Below are 19,706 nucleotides of genomic sequence, written 5' to 3'. Positions count from 1 at the left end.
CATGTTCCTTGGCTTAATGTGCAGTTAGGAAAGGAAATCTTTGCTAACATTTTGCTCATTAATATTGGCAAAGGAGTCAGCAACTAATTTTTCATTATGAGAGGATTGCAGGTAGGGGCAGAGTACAGAATTAGAAATCACCAAAGAAATGTAATGGAGAGGAGGCAAAAAAAAAAAAAAAAGGTCTGTAAAAGAAATTTTTGTTGCTTCTCAAAACGATGTAGGCCTATCTGGTTTTTCCTGATGTACAGATGTTTTCATGTCAAAATATTATGGACAACTTAGTTGTTACATTTGTGTGGGTAAATATACATGGAAGAGACATAAAATTTGCTGTCTTTAAGCCTTTTGAGAATCATTTGGAGCTATGTTTGAGGGATATCCATAGTTTGAGGGTACATATTAGAAAACAGAAAAACCTTCTTATGGAATATAATGGCAAAATACACAGAGAACTATCCTAAATAATGAGTATCACACCAGCTTTTCCATTCTTTGGAATAAAACAAGCACATTTTCTGTTTTCCAAATAACTCTGCAGGGCAACAGATTTCATGGTGATATAGATATGCTGAAGTTGCAACTTAATTCTTTACCCTTTTACTTAGACCTAATCCTTAGTATTTTAATCAGAATTTATTCTTAGATAAATATACAATCATGACCAGAATTAATATATTTCTCTTTTCCTCCAAAGAGCTGTGAGAAATAATCAAATGTAGTACTTAAGAGATAACTGTAGCAATACCTACCCTCTTTTTTCCTGTTCTCACAATCAGTGGCCTCCAGCTGAATTGTGTGGCTCTCCACACCAAAGTCAGGGGAGTTTTATGAGTTGCTACAGAATATGCTGAGCATCTCCTCAAATGCATCTATGCTTTCTTAGCTAGCTACATTATGTGCAACTCACTGACCTTTTATTGATACATCGTGGTTAGTATTAAGTATACTAAAAAAGCCAATATAAGAGTGATTGCTATATTGAAATTTCCAAGGGTTTTGCACTGACTTTATAGTGATATGATCATTAATAAACTGATATGAACATTAATAAACTGAGTCTTCACCCAAGCCAAAAGAGATACCAACAGTATGAAAGCAGTCCTTCTCAAGAATTAAATAATCAGAATAATAGCTCTCTGGTACTAAATACATCAGCATAGGTAAAAGGTGAAATTTCTTGAGCAGTGCAAATTTTTGGATGATTACCTATATACATTTTACATCATAACGCAACAAGTAATTTTTTAGTTAAAGAACTTGTGAAACAATTATATGTGTTTGGAAAAATACAATTTGAATTGTCCAATTCCTGGAGAAAAAAATACCAAAAGGATATTTTTCTCACTGAATGATATTATGGGAACAATTACATGTTCTGCCTTTGTAACTTCCAAGAATGTCTGTGATAACAGGCCCACACTCATGACTTCTCCATTCTTGGTGAAAACAATTGCATCTTTTCCCAGCCGCATAGATCCTGATTTAAATCCATTTCCATACAATCCAACAGGAACGTGGCCATTCAGTGTAACTTTGTCACTGAAGCCAAAACTGAAATGAGTTGAAAGATGAAAAAACTTTGTTATATTCCTCATATCAGAGCTGAATATCCAAGTGAATATTCTTATTTTAACTTGAAATACAATGCAACTTTAATCCTGGTTAACAAAATTACATAGAAAAATACATTGTAGAAGCACCTTTTGGTATAACTGATGTCCTGCAATGTACAATACAGGGAGTCCTTGACTTTCAACCACAACTGGGACTGGAATTTCCATTGCTAAGTGATGCAGTCTTAAAGTAAGACATCATGTGACCGCACTGCTTAGTGACAGCAATCCCAGCAGTCCCAGCTGCCATTGTTAACCGAGAATTGCAGGTTGTTAAGTGAGTACCCACCCCAATCCAAGCCATTCTGGGCTTGGTCCCTCCCAGCCCTGAGCCTCAGTAAGGTAAGTGACTGCCTCCAACTCCCCTACCCTTACTCCTGTTGCTGATGAGATATGTGTGGCTTGGCTGTTGGGCTGAGCTGGCTTTGGCTGCAAAAAAAAAAAAAAAAGAAAGAAAAAGCCAAAAGCAGCCACAGAGCTGCCGCACCAAAAAGCCCTTTTGTACTGCAAAGCAAACAAAAAAAGCAAAGGGGCTTTTTGGTGTGGTGGCTGTGCAGTTGCCTTTGGCTTTTTTTTTTTTTTTTTGCAGCTGAAGCCAGCTCAGCCCGGCCCAGCAGCCAGGCCGGGCATGCTTTGTCAGCAGTGGGAGCAAGATGACAGTCAGCTGGGGCAGCAGAACACAGGGTGGCAGGGGGCCAAAAGGGCATAGATGGGAGGAGAAAAGTGGGTGGGGGGAGTTAAAGCGCCCCTGCAGTTTAAGTGTGGGCAGGCTACCAAGTGCCCAAATTTTGATCATGTGACCATGGGGGGAACTGCAATGGCTGTAACTTTGGGCATGGAACACAAGTCCTTTCATTCAACACTGCCGTAACTTCAGTCACTGAACAAATGGTCATAAGTCGAAGACTACCTGCAAGTAATGTTCTGCTAGACCTCTACATTACATTATAAATTATTTATAGAATCTAACTGACAAAGTAGGTCTCCACCATATTTAGATTGCAGACTCAAAACAGAGCAGAATAAAGCTGCACATCCTGGTTTATGGTAGATACCTGTGCCTCCAGCCCTGCTCCCTCATTTTAAATGTGAACAAAGGCCTACAAATGTATATTTGGAACATAGAGATGCCACTGACACATTCACTAGTATGGGAACAGGATAATATATATATAGGATGTCATTCATACTGAATTTCCTATGAAACCACAAAGGAAGCATTCACTGTAATACCAACTTGCATTTAATATGAATCTGGGCAACCCAGAGTCATATTATTTCTTTAGATTCAAATAATTGTTTTCAATCTAAAAACTAACTTTTCCTTATGCTATAGTTTTTTCACAGAAACTTCCCAGAGCAGTTTCTAGCAATACTAGAAATTCCTATTAGAAATACTATTCCCAAATAGCTGCTGTAGTACTCTAGAGCACTCTCTAACTGCACAAAATGTTCTTTGAGTTCACGTCTCTATTTCTCAATTTCTCTTAACATATGTAGATGTTAAACTAGTTGCTCTTATATAAAATTATACGCTCGATTACAGAGACTTATCTGTAATGCATTCTTTGAAACAATAATTTCTATTTAAATAAAACTGTTCAATATTTCACCACAAATTAGGCTTTGTTCATATGCAATTATATCTTTAGATTTTAAGATTTGATCAGCATGAATAAGGAGTAGTAAATCTTGCTTACCTCAACATCTTATGTAATTTATCTGCATTCATACCATTTCCATTATCCATAAATGTTAAACATATATTCTCATTTATAATTGTTTTGTCAATCCACATCTGTTTAGCATTTACATCTGGATCATATGCATTATCTAAAAATAAATAACAATGCAAAACTATTATTAGGATTATCATGTTGATTTACATAACTATTCTTCTTCTCTAGGTGTACTCATCTCAAAATCTGCATCAGTTTGTTGTCACGCTAGAAACATATCCACAAAATAGACTTATGTAAATACTAATACTAATACTACTAATAATAATAATATTCTACCACTACAAACAATCCAACAAAACTCTTAGTCCTAAGCTTTCTGAGATCACCTAGGTGGAGGTTGGACTAGAAGTCAGAAAAAATGTAGTGGAAGAAGGCAACAACAAACCACAGACATAATTGTGTTTATCAAGTCACCAGGAATTGAGTTAGATTGTAAGACATTTTACCTTTATCTTTCATAGAGAGCTATGTTTATATGTTTTATCATTGTTTGCTACCTAGACGTCTTTCGGTTAGATGGGCGGCTATATACATTTGTCAAATAAATGTGATGTATCCTCTTATTTTACAATATAAATTCACCTGCTGAAATGCAGTTCATTAAATATTCTATAGCTTAGGTAAGTAGAAATTAACTACAAATCTAGAATATAAGGACTAGGTTGGAATAGTTAGATCATGAGTTCCAAAAGTGCCTGAAAACAGACATTACCTGTGCTTTGAACTACATACAGAAATGCCCAGTAAATAAACAAAATAGCTTGAATTGTGTAACTAAAATACTGTTCACATACCTATAAGTTCAGCCACAGCACTGAAAGGCCAAGTGTGACTGGTTGAGTTTGTATGCAAAAATTTGGGACACAACTGAAATGAAAGAAAATTTAATGGTTAACACAAAGCATTTTTACTTAAAACTCTTTCTGCAATATAAACTTTACCTGATGCTCAAAGGCTGCAAAGATTTACCTACAGATAACATTGAAGATATATTTGTATTAGCTTTTGTTTGTGGTTAATAATAAGAAAAAATGACATACAGGAAGTTGGAATACTTCAAATATTATTCAAAGAATACAATTAAGTTTTACTATAAATGGCCTTATGAATCAGCTATGATAGCTAGCTGGCTTATATCTGTATGACATGAGATGTCCCACAAAGCATTTATGAAGGGAGGACAAAAAAGAGAATATTTTTACTTCCTTTTCAACTTCCTTCTTGAATATTCTTCTTAGTCTTGGATGTAAGTTTTAAGGGAGTAGCTCTTCCTGTGACAATATACAGTAACCTCTTACAAGATGTGGCCATAGCCACTAACTAAAATGGTTTAAAGGATTTGATGGAGGTTAAAGAAGTAAAATGCTGCTGAGAGTTTGCATATGATTGCAGTGGGATATAAATGTGATAGATAAATGAATGGAAAAAAGAGTGTACCTAGGAGGTGTTCACAGAATATGATGGCAACATCAAAATGAAACACTGCAATTAAAAAAGTAAATGTTCAGCATTGTTTTCAAATGGAGGGTGTCCAATGGTATGAACATAAAAAATGATTGAAATCTCAAGATCTTAAGATCTCTTTCTCATTGTCACCTTGAGGTCTCTTGTGAAAGTTCTGACATTCTGTGAAAGTTACTAATGTTCTGAGATCTTAGCACGTGCATGTGCACACACAGTATTATTTAATATTAATTTCAGAGTTTTATCAGCACTACTTGGAGGCTGTTACAGCCACTGTATTGTCAAAGTGGCAATAAGTATAAATCATAAAAGTATGGTGTACAGCAGGAGGAGCAAATCAAACTTTCAAAGACTGTTGCCCCACATCCAATTCCAACCAAAAAAACATGTATATAAAAACACAACTTCCTGACAAACACTTTTAGAGGAGGATAGATGGAGATTGTGCAATCTATTCTTCTCTAAGAGTGAATATTCTAAGACAATTATACAGATTCCAACTGTAACTATGAATTAGTTTTTAATAACTTGCTTTAGATACAATTCAGGTAATTCCTGAGGTTAACCATTAAAAATTAATAACCAAGGTCAACTAACCATATAGCTTTAGTGCATACTCCAGGTATTTCTAATTAACATTAATATTGTGAAAAAGGACATAACACTATTCCTTTGGGATAAGATTCTTCCTTGACCCAAACCTCAGTAAAACCTGAGGCAGAAAAAATAGGCCAACCTTAAACAGAGTACTTGTGAGATTGCTACTAAGTATAATTCTCAGTACCAATGAGGATATAATAACTAGAATCTTTAATCCCTTCAAATAATGTCCTAGAGCTTGTTTCCTTTTCCTTTTTTCTTTGTTCCTTCTCACAAAATCCTTCAGAACTTTAACAGATCTCTTTTGTAAATCCAATATAAGAAAGTTATCCAAGTCACTCCTTTGCTTTGCCATTTGTCTATCCCTTTTAATTATTAAGATATCAGCCAGTTTCATTTATATATCCAATATAGCATCTTTTTCCATATCATTCTTGTAGCTTGTATCATGAGCCATGATTCAGAGCAAACTCTGACAATGTTGCTCCAGCTCTGCCTGTGGAACATCAGCCTCAGGAATCACCTTGAGGCTGATCAGCCACAGGCATCTCCTGATCAGCTGGAGTAGTCAGATGACAAGGCATGACCCCCATGCCCCAGATCCAGACACACACAGAGGAGAGCAGAGCAGCATCAATCAATGAGACTCCTTGCAAGGCAAAGGGTGAGGGCTGAATAACTGTAGCCAGTTGCCAGCAGAGAGATTTATGTAGCTTGCTTTGCCTTCACTCTCTGTTGGAAACAACTGTTTGGGAATCTAGCTCATGTCTTGTGTTCCTGTGTATCCTGTTCTTGAATTCCTGACTTCTGGACTGGCTGACTACCTGATTTGGCTTTGTGACTTTTGGCAATGTAACTAGACTACTCTTTTGCCACTTAGACAAATAGTACTTTGTTTTGCTAAGTCTTTGATTTACAACTTGTCTGCTGTTATCTGCTTCTGCTCTTTGGCAACTGTTATCTGTCTGCTACCTTGAAATAGAACAACTTGTCATTTTTAAATCCACTTTCAGATCAATCTCAGACTTGTCCAGTAAAACTTTTTCCTCTTCCATAACATCTTTTAAAGACAGTCTACCTATAATGGCAGACATTTTTAAGATTAACTTCTGAATCCATTACTCACAAATATCTTCCAATACATCCAATGTTAAAATATTTTGCTACATTCTGTGTTAATAAGTCAAATTTAAGTATTCTCCTTTAATTGTAACCTTTAGTTCCTTCTAGTTCTCTCTAGTGTCCAACATTCAAATTCTCATCCTATCATGTTTTCTTTTAAGAATTCAACAACAGCATTTCCCACGACAAGAATTCTTATGATTAATTTCAAAATCTTATTTCAAATCCATCTGGGCCCTTAATCTGTTTATAACTTTCCAAAATCAACGTTCTGAATGATGAGGTTTTAAGGATCTCTTTATAGGTAAGTTAAAGGAAGGAATATAAAGTGGGTTTATCTGATCAAGGTTAAAATAGATATGTTACTTATGGTAACCTTTAATGGACTTTTGCTGACCAGGACTGAATGACGAGGTTTTAAGGATCTATTTATAGGTAAGAGATGAGATATGGGATGAAGTGATTGTTTGCTGTATGTTAACAGAAGGTGATAAGTTGTTAAAATTGTTTATACTTGTGATGAAGGGGGAAGTTACTTCTTTATATATTTCTTTTCTTTTTTGTTGCTATGTTATTTTTTCTATTTTTATTTATATATTTTTTCTTCTTTTGCACTTTCTATTTTTATTTTATTTTTTATAATTTGTATTATTTTTTATGTTAGCTATAATGTTTAATAAAATCATTAGTAAAAAACCCTACTTCATTCTCTCTAATCCTGACTCAAACCATTTCAATGTACTTCTTTCATACTGTTCACCCAATTTTGTATTCAATTCAGTTATTCATTCTTTCTTTTTCCTCACACACTTAAATATCTAATTTTATGTGCTTTCTTCTAATATTATTATATGCATTCTCTAACATGTGAATCTATAAATCATTTAAACAACCAAGAGGACATCACACATCCTTGTTTATTCCCTGCTCAGTGCCGACCCATTTAGAAAGCATTCCATTTATTCTCACACACTAATCTATGCCATATTCAGAACCTCTTACTGTATCACCGTTGTGGCATTCACTAATTCAATCATCATCATCATAAACAAATCCATCATGCTTTTGGATTAATTCTTGTTCCATATGCACACATGAATAGACTTATGCCGGAACAGACATTTTTCTAAGCAGAAAGTCCTCAAACTATCATTACTGTCATTCACCACTGGATGTCAAATGATAATCCTCAAACTGTCATTCACACTGGATGTCAAATGGCCCAAGAGCTTTTTCTGTTCTCCTGTCTCATACCCACCCAGTTACTCTTGTCACCTAATGGGGTATTTTTTTTCTCCTAGATAAAATTCATTCAAACTATTGTGCAATTTTTCTGCAAACTTATTCCATTATCACCTTTGCTGGAATATGCAACCATCACCAACCTATAAAATTCTATTTTTATACACACAAACAACAATCTAAATGATACCAATTCATACTTTCTGTCATAGATTTTAATCCTTTAATTCATAATGATACTATTTCCCTACATCAATTCCTCTCAACAAGATCAAACAAATCTTCATTCACCTCTATTAGATCCTTCCCCTCCTCAGCTTCGCAGACCCAAAGCATATCTATTTTTCTTCCTTTCATTTAAATTAATTCATGCTCTTTACCATTTACTCCTCTTACATTACAGCGTGCAATCTTCCATATCCTATGGTATTACCAAATGGGCCTACAGATACTGACCTCCACCAAGGCTTTCACATAATGAATGTTAGTAAGATAGAGAAGATGTAGTATAGGCTACCAGTTTAGTGCTATCTTTAGTATCCCTGCTAGTGGCAAAGCTGTGCCAGTCCATTTTAGCATATTTTGGCCAGTAGATCCCAAGTATAATCCGATTTTATCCCAAGAACGCTCACATTATGTGAAAAGGATATCCAGGTACCAACTGCCTTGCAAGTCAAATTACTGTGGCCAACCCAGCATTCCACCAAGTAAAAGATATATAGTATACTGATACATACTCAGGATTCATGCTTATTTTCCCAAGCAATTAATACTGCCATGGTTTTATCTCATTATTGTGGCTTTCATAGTCTTACACGGTTAACTGTTCTGTTGTTACTGTTTTATCACTTACTGGTTTCATTTTGGCTTTGATTTAAAGGACTTCTTAGCCAAATGACATTAGGTAAACATTTCTGAAGCAAAAACCGTTAGCATACTAAATCCCAGGTGTAACCTGTGACTTTTCTTACAAAAAAGATTTTAGACAACAAGGCAAGGAAACATTATTGCCTGAGACTGCGACAAATCACTATCAGACTCCAAGCGCTGCTCTAAATGGATCGATAAGGCAGCTGCACGTGTTTATATCAGAGACTACAGTACTGGCATTTAATGAGAAAAACCAGGCTATCAAGATCATGTTGCTGTTGATTCCACCTCCCTTTCAGAGAATCGAAAGCTATCTCCAACATCCAAATTGGTTGCTTCCTTGGGATTCTCACTTTTCGTCGTCATACAACCACCATATTTCCCACGAGAAAGAGCCCTAATTGTTATGAGACTGCAACTAAAATCCTAATAAAATCATCTAACTGCAGATTCCCAATAAAACTCCTGGGCATTTGAAGATTTGAACGGAAAATATCATTTCAGTATTTGTGCTTTATCCTCCTTTAGACCTACAAGGAAGTAATTCAGGACTGACATTATTTGAGCTTTTAATACAATTCTTAAGCCTATGTAAATTATTTAAGACATTGGTAAATGAAAGAGGTCTCAACGATGCGGTTCTGCAGTACTAAAACAGAAAAACAAATACGACTTCACCGCAAAATTCCATAATAAGAAAAAAACAAAGAAGCAAACGAACAAACCCCCTTCCACTTCTCAACGTAGCCAGATCCGTAGCACGGAATTATAACATCAGAAAAGAAAGCGGGAATTCGAGACTGGAAAACACAAACCTCCCTCCACCCCACCCCCTGCACAAGCGCCGTCGGAAGAAACAAGGGCGCACTCATAACTACACCGAAAGTCTTTTGCTTGGCTTCCCAGACCCCGTGAAAGGGACCCTCCTTCCCTCCCCTTCTTCCTCCTGGCAAAAAACAAGCAAGTCTTATATTCCATCTCTCACCGCACTAAGAAGAATCCCGCTCTGGGACTGCACCGCCGCCATCTTAGCTCCACTACAAAAGCCGCAGCCAACCTAAAGCTTTCTCTTTCCCCCATTCAAGGTACTTCCGGGGCGGGGCCGGGAAAGGGGAAATGCATGTTTTCCTTCGCTTTCCTTCTCTGTTGTGGGCTGTAGCGTTGAGCGCTGTAGCATTTTTTTAAATTATGCTCATGTAGAAGGCATCCGCTATCGCGTACTTTTCTAGTCTTTTATTCCTAGTGTTTGCATTTCCTTTCGTAGCTGTACCTGTTTCTCTCTCCCTCCACCCACCCGAGGAAACGCTTCATGCATAAGGTAAAGAGAACTACCACACCATAGCTTTGCCACAATCAAGCTGATGCGACGCAATCTTGCATGTTGTCTGCTCATTTAGTAAAGTGAAAACAAGTATTAATTGCAGAATGAGACTTGGAAATGGCCCTGAGTACATGGCCATCTAGTGGTTGTCCTGATTTTTGAAGCCGTAGTTTTAGTTAGCCAGAGAAATCCCTAGAGCGTCTTACAAATCCGGAGCCAAGCTTTCAAGCTTAGGATCTGGGGGAAAAAAAAAAAAAAACAGAAAAAGTGATGCAAATACAGGATGTTATATCCTGAAATTTCCAGAACATATGAAACTATACATGTGACCTACCTGTTGAATATAGAAAGTTTTGGCCACTTGATACTTACACTTTTTAACTGACAAAAGACAACTGCTGAAATTGTCTTTTTTTTCTCAAAAAAGACAATTTCAGCAATTGTCTCTTGTCCTATTTATTTTCTCAATGGCTTCCTAGCTGGATTGTTTGATCTGCGAGTTCTACATTGATCAGTGCTTAATTAAATTCTTCGGGATAATGCATTAGAGGAAATCTTTAGTCTTTCAAACCAGTAGCACTAAAACTTCTATTCCTAGCGTGCTTCCAGCCCTTATCAGTTAAAAATGGAAGAAAGGAGCCTAAACAGAAAACATAAGTAAAGTCAAGCAAAGGAAATCATGTGTTAAGGAATTCAGTACATTTGAATATCTCTGTACCTTTTCTCATAAGATCCTGGAATTGTGCCTTGGTTTTTTAAAGACTGCTTTTTAATTAAAGCAAAGTGACAACCTCTAGCATTATCTTTATTTCTAGGAATGCTTCCTTGCCCCATAGATATTCATAAAATAAATGGTAGGTGGTTGCAGTTCAGGGCTCTCTGGAAGCATGCCCACCTGCTGGTAGTGGGAAGAAAGTTTAACTCAGAATATCCTGGGAGCACTCTGGAACCTATAGGTGTTGTTTGAGAAGAACTGATATTTTGGAGAACGGTCTACTTGGGAATGGGTATTTTACAAAGAGCACACATAAACACTCCCTTTCCAAAGTTGCAATCACTGTTATGGGGGGGGGGAGCGAAAATGAGAAATGGTGAGAAGAGAGAGGCGATTTCATTAGATGTTAACCATAAACCAATCAGCAGTAAGGTGTGACACAGAACTTCCTGTGTTGATTAGCTAGTTAACAGATGTAGTGTGGACGATGCCTTGATTTATATAATCCTTGAGAAGTGGTGTTGAATCTCCTGATGGTTTATAAAAGATGCAGATTTTCTTGCCTAGGCATGCTTCTGAGACAACTGAACAGTTATCTGCTGCTAGTTTTGTGAATTTGCCCCCAAAATGAAAAGTTAATTCAAGCTATCTATTCCTATCGCCATTAATGAATTTGTAGTTTGAACTAGTTACAATCCTGGGAGTGATTCAGATAACATAAGACTGAAATCAGCCAAGATTAGACTGCTGGAAGCATTTCTAGAAACTTAAGGGAAGAGGAAAAAATTGCCCTGCAGACAATGCTATGTTAATACTATATAAACAATCTATGAAGAATAGATATATTTTATTAATAGCATACACACACACATCCATCCATCTTGTTTACTGAATCCATATACATCTAGAAGGTCAAATTTATTGCTTTATATAAAGTTGTGGTAGTTTACATTTATAGATACTTTTTCTGGTAAAAGGGTTGCATACTGGTTACTCAATGTTGTATTCAGTCCACATTCATTCAGCACTCATACCCTATATATCCTTTCTTGTATTATCATACAGACTTATTAAGTATGCCATTCTCATAGCATTCATACTTAATGTTTTTCCTGATATATTCAGCTCGCACTTCCATAAAACAAAGTAGGCAGAAGCACACTCTTATATAATGCCATTTTTGCTTCTTTTGACAAATATTCACTCCTTATAACAGACCACTACTTTGCAATTTTAAAAATTTTGTCCATTTAATTCTCTAACTTTAAAAAACATTCTACCATGACACATGACTGAATCTACTTGCTCTAGTTTTTTGCCATATCTCTATCTCTACCACTAGCATATGACAATCATTCCCTGTTTTTCCTGCCAAACACAGCTAATTTTGTCTTTGATATATTAATTTGTAACAAATGTTTGCATTATATGATCTATGTAACATTCACTGCAAATCATTTAGATTTTGAGCCAACAATATGACATCATCTACATACAAAAACACGTATATTTCACATCTAAATCAACACATAATTCCTAATACATGTATCTATAAATCCACTAAGCAACCAACCATCCTTGTATTATTCCCTGGTCAATGCTGAATGTTCAGAAAGCGTTCTATTTCTACACATTATTTAATTCAGTGCTATACTATTCTTGTTGAATTCAGCAACCAACCTTCAATTCCATATTAGTAGAAAATATTCCATGTTTCAATACTGTAATTGGTTTATTTACTGCATTAGTCCAGTTGAACCCTAGGCAGTATATGATGTATATAAATATAGTAATATTAATAAAACAGTATAGAATATAAACAAAGGATAACTATAATACAATAATTGGGATTTCTTCCATTACTCGAGCTATGTCTGCAGTCTTATCAATTTGAAACATTCTCACAGTATTTATGACTTTCTTTTTATGCATTTTAATATGGCTGAATGTTGAAAAAGATCACATAAAGGGCATCAGGACTCTGACTGTCAATATAATAACTCAGAAAACTGGACAGAATGGGACGAAATGAAGTGTACACTTGAGAGGGGAAATCAGCTAAAGAGTTTGAAAATGGGCCAGCTCAAACCAAATCCCCCCAATTTCTCAGTGGGAAAGGCAGCTGCTCAGCAGGTTGTAATGTTAGTGGCTGCTCTTTTCAAAGTCCCTCTCCCTCCCACCTCAAAGAGGAGGAGACTATGCAGGATCTATCCAGGCTGTATATGCAGCATACACAAACACCCAAGTGTAGGACCTCTGATGATAAAGAAGCTGAAAAGAATTCTAGCAGCTATGTTCTTTGAGCTTTCTCTATCTTGCTTCTTGGGCATTGACATTTACAACATTAATTTCACTTCTTCCTCTTCCTCCTCTTCTTCCTCTTTTTGGTGCCTTTGAGTCAGTGTTAACTCCTGGTGACTGCTTGGACAAGTCTCTCCAGTTTTCTTTGCAAGATTTTGGAAATGGTTTGCCATTGCCTCTTTCCTAGGGCTGAGGGAGAGGGACTGGCCCAAGGTCACTCAGCTGGCTTTGTGCCTAAGGCAGGACTAGAACTCACGGTCTCCCAGTTTCTGGCCTGATGCTTTAACCACTGGCTCTCAAATTTAAATTCTGCTCTTTAATATGTTACCATCATATTTCAAATACAGATATTTGAAATATTACTTGCAGCATTCCATCACTTCTCTTTCATCCCTAATAATTTCATTCCTTTTATTTTTAATTCTGGTCACAGTGTTGGAAGTTCATTGTTTAGTTCTCTTTAGTCATTTTCAGAAATATTTTACTTCCATCAAAATCGCTCTGCATTTTCTCTGCCCATTTTAATATTAGAACCATAGAATATAAGGGTCGGAAGAGATTTTATTTATTTCTTTAATAGTTTTCTAGGTTGCTCAACTCAGGGCAAGCTATTCACTAAGTTAAAAGAAGAGCAATTTAATTTTTTTTTAAAGTCAAGCCCATAAAGATCATAAAACAACCACCACCCAAGGAAATAAAATGGTCTTTTCACATTCCCCTCCAGCTTAAAGGGAAGTGTCCATTCATCTTAACCCAAAGCCTGTGGGAATAATCACGCTTTTAAGGAGTGCTTGCAGGCAGGCATGGTAGGGGCCAAAGGAATCTCTGTGGGATGCTATCCAAAGTCCAACATCCCTACTCAGCGCAGAAATCCACAGTTACTGCATCTTTGATAAATAACTCTCTAGCCCCTGTTTCAGCACCTCCAGCAAAGGATTGTTCACCATTACTTGCAGCAGTTTGACCATTAGCCATTTTGTGAAATTTCTGATGACAGTCATTGTATCTACCACATGCTGTCAAAATGTCAAACCTGCTGCAGTAGGTTTTAATTGCCTACTCCTGCTTTAAACTACACTTGAACCAAATCTGAAATAAATTTTCACACATCCTTGTTCAAGGCATTTTGCTATAACACGCAAGGTATTTTTGTTATCACCCTTGGAAGTGATGATCTGCTTTGAGACATAACCTCCTTTTGCTTTATTAGAGTATAACCAGAGATTTGGGGATATTTTAGAGAATACAGAGTTTATGTCACAGGGTTCTGTATTTTATTATTAAAAATTCAGACAAAAGATGCTATAACATATGGATAATGCTAATAAACAATTACACTATCCCACTTTTGTGTTCCAATATGATACATATATTTGTATGCAAAGAGTTAAAACTGTTCAAAATTATATCAGAGTGTACTCACAGATGCTTTTAGATGAGACAATGTTTGTATACTATGAGAACTTTAGTTTCCTGCTAAAACTATGACTCATCAACTGAAACCAAATAAGATACTTTCATTTGCCAAAGTATACACACCTTTTTTCAGTGTCAGTTTCTGATTAATTTTCTCTTCGTGATTGTAATTTACTGAATGACAACAGTTGAAGAGGAGACAACAAATAAAGTGTAGACAGATTTACATTTACATTAGATCTTTCATTCTGATATTCCAAAGCATTGGTTAAACATACATAAAAAGCATTATCAACCATCTGATGTGAACTTGAGTTAAGTGTGATATTTCCCATTACATCTTCCTTAAAAGCAAGCTTATAAGAAAAATAACATTGAACATAATCTAGACCATCCAATATATGTGTTCTAACTTGCAACATGGCATTTCTTATAAAGAGTTGTATTTTGAATTCACATCTTAATCACTTTCTTAAAATCTAAGCTTATTATTTCTTTCCAGGATGTGAACTGCCCGGTTTAAGGACAACCCATAGTTAAGAATGGAGCCTATTGTAGCAAAATTTGAGTTAAATACACAATGGTTTGAGTTAATTACACACTACTACTTATACAGTATTATACAATAATACTGTTCTGGCTTACATACAAATTCGACTTAAGGACAGACCTTGGGAATGGAACATGTCCTTAAACTGGGGACTACCTGTAGTTGCAATGTATTTTTTCTTAGCAGAAAAAGAAAAGTAAAAAAAAAAAGTAAAATTACTGAGCCCATCCTGGCCTTTTGTAATGATCAATGGTGGAATCAAACTTTTCTGTTATCTTTGTTTATTCTAAATGTTCTTGAGGGCTTCTATGCAAGTTTTCTAATTATTTCATAAATAACATTTCAGTCTCAGCATTATCCTGCAAATAACAATGTGGTCTAAAGCACCTAGTGAGTTGTGTCCTTGCTTGAGAGGCCTAGGTACAGAATTGATCTTTTGCATCCACAGAAGTTTCTCTCATATAACCTTTTTAAAATAGTAGCACAGCTGGAAAAAACTACTTGTGTCATTTATCATTTAACCACAAATGCATTAGGAAGGCTGCTTCAGACACCTGATAAATTCCTGATTTGCTAACTAGGTCCAGTCTCCAGAAGAGTTGTTCCTTTTGCTTTATTGGGCAAAACAACACTCCCCAACAAAACTGACTTTTACTTATATTCCACATACAATATAAGAAGAAACACATTTCACATATTCATGAGAGAGGTTTATTTATTTTTGTTGTTCTTTTGATTAAGGGTTATTTTTCATTTTGTTTAGGATTTGCTATTAGGTTTTCTGTCTCATTTTGTTTTTATATAATATTGTTAGGCTGAATCAATCCACTTCAGGATGAAGGTTATGGACCATAATCCACCATGCTGGTCCAGTGTGGTTTGGTAGATTTTCAGCATCCCAGACTAGGACTGAGTGTGAGTGACTGGCCCAAAGACATGCGATTGGTTTCCATTCCTAAGGGAGGACTAGAATGTGGTGCTCCCCAGTCCTATCCTAGCCCAGCACCTTAAATGCTATACCATACCAGCTCTTTTCAATACATTGTAGTGAAACAAATGTAATAAAAAAAATCCTGAAAGAACAAGAAGGGCATCCCTAATAACATTTAATCAGAAAGTCCTGTTCATCTACCTCGGTCTATCCTCTCTGCAGGGAATTCTGGACATGGTCTGAAATCTAAAGTCTTAATGCAACAGTGTAATATGTTATTTATTTTGTTAGGCTAATTATACTTATTTTTAGTCATTATTTTCAAGAGTTATTTTCTTTATTGTCCTTTTCCCAATAAAATCCTTTACATTTCTAGATATTGGCTTTATTTGTTCCAGATAACCTGGAACAATGTCCAGCTATCCAACAGCATAAGACTGTTGAAGGACCTGAAAAAGTGTATGAAAACTAGTAAGGCAGTTTGGATAATAGGTGTTACAATACCTTTTGAAAACTAGTTTCTTAAACTAAAGTTAATGCAGCCAAAAATGTTTCATGTATCCTGGATGCCTCAAAGAATAATAACTGGAGAGTGATTGGCACTTTCTGGAAGAACTCTATTATTGTATTTCAGACAGACATCAATGGGAAAAATCATATGTTTCTACATTTGTTGCTATATGCTAAGGATACACATGGTTTTCTTAGCTATATCCTCAGTATTTGTATTCAAGATAATCAAAACTGCAGATTTTTCATGTATGGGTCTGGTTAAAAAAAAAAAATACAGCACTGGAAGGACAACTCTACACCTGACTTGCAGCAATGGATTGCTGGTATCTGTTGTTTGTTAACATTTGAATTAGTCTTTTTTTTTCATGAAGGGAAAAAGACTTTTGAGCTATATGGTCAAATTTTTTGGAATTATTCTTCTTACAATTTCCAGACCTTTTTCTTTTTTTGCTTTGCTTTTTTAATGCTATACTTATACATTTTGTACTTGTATTTTATTATTTAATGCAACTGTATTTATATTTTTTATTTGTTTACATAACAAAATAAAATATTCATTGTGAGAACAAGCTAATTGTTTTAAGGGAAAAAATCTTAGAAAAATTGACCTGTTGTAAGTATGGAAAACAGTCAAGTATATGATAACAACAGAACTTTGATAATCCGCTAATTCTGGACCTTTAGAAATAAACTGAATGTGTCATTAGGAGAACACTTTACTTCTTCTCATTAGTAGAACACTACTATATGCAATGCACAATATAAATGGCTTTGCCAGTTTGAAATGAGTTCATACTGAGGACCCTATGGATATGAGTTAGCTATTTTTTTCTAATTGAAATTTATTGTTTTGTATTTTACAGGAATCATTACTAAATAACAAACACTACTTTTGTTGATATGCCCATGTTTGTTTTATTTTCAAATTATTTCCCCACTTTTCAAAATTAAACTTTTCTGTAATGCAAATAAAGATGTATCTAAATTATTATTTCAGTTCAATAAATTTAGACATTGCCATAGAGGAAGATTTATCCAATTTACATAAAAATCAAAACCAGTTTAAGTTAATGGACTTCTTATTAGTCAAGGGAAAAATAGATATTTAAGTGTAATTATATTATTGCAAAGAATGACTGCCAATTTAAAAAAAATTAATTATAGTACACTTCAAGATTAAAAGAGAACTTATAATGTTTCATTATAATTGCTCAATAGAATAGTTGCAGTTAATATAATTTGGGATGATGATTTGGGATTTGAAATTAATAGATCTAATTGAAATTCTTTATAGTATTAGATTCCTTTTAAATGTATTTCAGTAAACTATTAGAATTTGATAAAGGTAATTGAATTATAGGCTAAAATAGCATTGTATTAATTGTAATATTTCTAGATTGTGTTGATGGAACAGTTAGCAAATTGGCATGTCTTCAGTCTCAATATTCAATGTGTCAATTATTTTTGTTGAAGGGGTTTGAGAAATTTACAGTTGATTTGTAGAAACAATTGGAGATACTAGTCAATATTAAAAAAAAATTAAAATGTTTCTGAAAATGACTAAAGCCATGAGAGAAAATACACGTATCTTGTGAAACCTAAGCTAAAGCCTCCCTCAAGTCAACCTGGTGATTAAAGATATACCCATGCAATTTTCTTAACATGAAATCCACTAAGACTTTGAACAATGTTATTTTAATTTTAATTTAAGCTTCTGTTTGTTTACTTCATAATATCATACGTGATGGTATCCACTGCTTGAAGTTTGTTATTTCCTGCCTTCAGCTCTAAGCAGCTTGAAAACAAATCTAAAATGACTTTCTCAGTTATAATTTATTTATTTATATATATCACATTTATATAGCCATATTTATCAACAAGATGGTATAATATAATGCATTGCCCCATGGTGGAATGTCTGAACTGAAGCCAGCCTGATGAGGCACCAAAGTTTTCTTGAAGGGGATCTAGTCCAAAAGTTTGTTATATAAAATATAATTTGCTGATAATGGGTAAAAGGCTAATTGGGTCCTTTATGTTGCCTTTGCAGACTTAAGGGCGACCTTTGATTCAATATCTTCTGAAAACTGAAGGAAATTAGCTGTCTCCTTAATTTATATTACTACACCATGGTACCACCATTCAAGTTATGGGTAATCACCTGGGACTTAACTCATATCTTCTGACAAAGGTGTAAAACAAGGTTGTATCCTTGCTCCACTACAGATGGTCCTTGCTTAACAACCACTCATTCAGCAACCATTCACTTACAAGGGCACTGAATGTGTGGTACTTATGTAGTTCAGGCCATCGTAGCATCCCAGAGTCATGTGGTCACCATTTGCAACCTCTTTGCTGGCTTCCTACAAGCAAAGTCAATGGGAAGCCAGCAGGAATTTGCAATTGGCAACCACATGTCCTCGCTTAATGACCCACAGTGATTCACTTAATGACAGCAACCAGAATTGTTGGAATTTCTGTCACTAAGTGGTGCAGTCATGAGACATCACGCTTTATGACAGTGCCACTTAGTGACAGTCCTAATTACTATCATTAAGTGAGGACTACCTGTATTAACTTTTACATTAATTTTTACATTCATCTTGCTAGACTGGTTTAGATCTACCCTAAGGAGGCAAATTAACAATGATTTGGCATATCGTAGCCTTTCCTTGCTGGTGCCTTCTGCCATATCCTTGATAAAATTCTGGCTGACTTGAAGCAGAGAATTTGGGACTTGTACAGTGGTACCTCGGGATATGAACTTAATGCGTTCCGTGACTCTGGGTGTGTCCCGAGTTGGTCGTAACCCGACGTAAATTTCCCCCTAGGGTTCAATGTAAATCCGGTTAATCCGTTCCGCCCTCCGAATTTGGTCGCACCCCGAAGCAAATTTTCCCATAAGGTTCAATGTAATTACCGTTAATCCGTTCTGGCGTCCGCGGACCACACGTCCAGGGCGGGAGAACGGTCGGGCGCCACGCGGTGCGGCAGGAGAGCGGGTGCGGCGCAGCAGGAGAACGGCCGCGGACCACGTGTCAGGGGCGGAAAAATGGCCGCGGACCACGTGTCAGGGTGGAAAAATGACCGTACCCCGAGGCGGAGTTCGCACATCGAGGTAAATTTTTGCGGCCGGAGCTGGTCATAACCCGAAAAGTTCGTTAGTAGAGGCGTTCGTATCCCGAGGTACCACTGTATATTCAAATTGACAGAGCCAGTATGTTTCTCAGTTTTTCTGCAGTATTTATTGCACTTCCCCTCCCCCACCGACTGTCCTTAGATATTTCTTCAATATCTTACATG

The 19,706-nt window shown here is 35.9% G+C and overlaps 1 protein-coding gene across 2 annotated transcripts in view; it reads right to left on the bottom strand.

Moving 5' to 3' along the window:
* Window positions 1-9,731, bottom strand: part of MORC3 (MORC family CW-type zinc finger 3) — a 39,637-nt gene extending 29,906 nt beyond the window's left edge. For both annotated transcript variants that reach the window (XR_015796796.1, XM_007423327.3), the window contains exons 1-4: window positions 9,642-9,731; window positions 4,153-4,225; window positions 3,317-3,449; window positions 1,340-1,554 (exon numbers count right to left, since the gene is read on the bottom strand). Coding sequence is in view for 1 of the 2 variants with exons in the window: in XM_007423327.3 (XP_007423389.1) it covers window positions 1,340-1,554; window positions 3,317-3,449; window positions 4,153-4,225; window positions 9,642-9,683 (463 nt within the window). In the remaining variant the exon portion in view is untranslated. The remainder of the gene's footprint in view (window positions 1-1,339; window positions 1,555-3,316; window positions 3,450-4,152; window positions 4,226-9,641) is intronic.
* Window positions 9,732-19,706: the final 9,975 nt, after the last annotated feature.

Source organism: Python bivittatus, unplaced genomic scaffold, assembly GCF_059951505.1.
Source record: "Python bivittatus isolate LINGU-HERP-01145 unplaced genomic scaffold, Pbiv_v1 ctg000350_np1212, whole genome shotgun sequence".
NCBI classification, from domain to species: Eukaryota; Metazoa; Chordata; class Lepidosauria; order Squamata; family Pythonidae; genus Python; species Python bivittatus.
The sequence above is the reverse complement of the archived record's forward strand: the minus strand, read 5'-3'. Positions and strand labels throughout refer to the sequence as shown.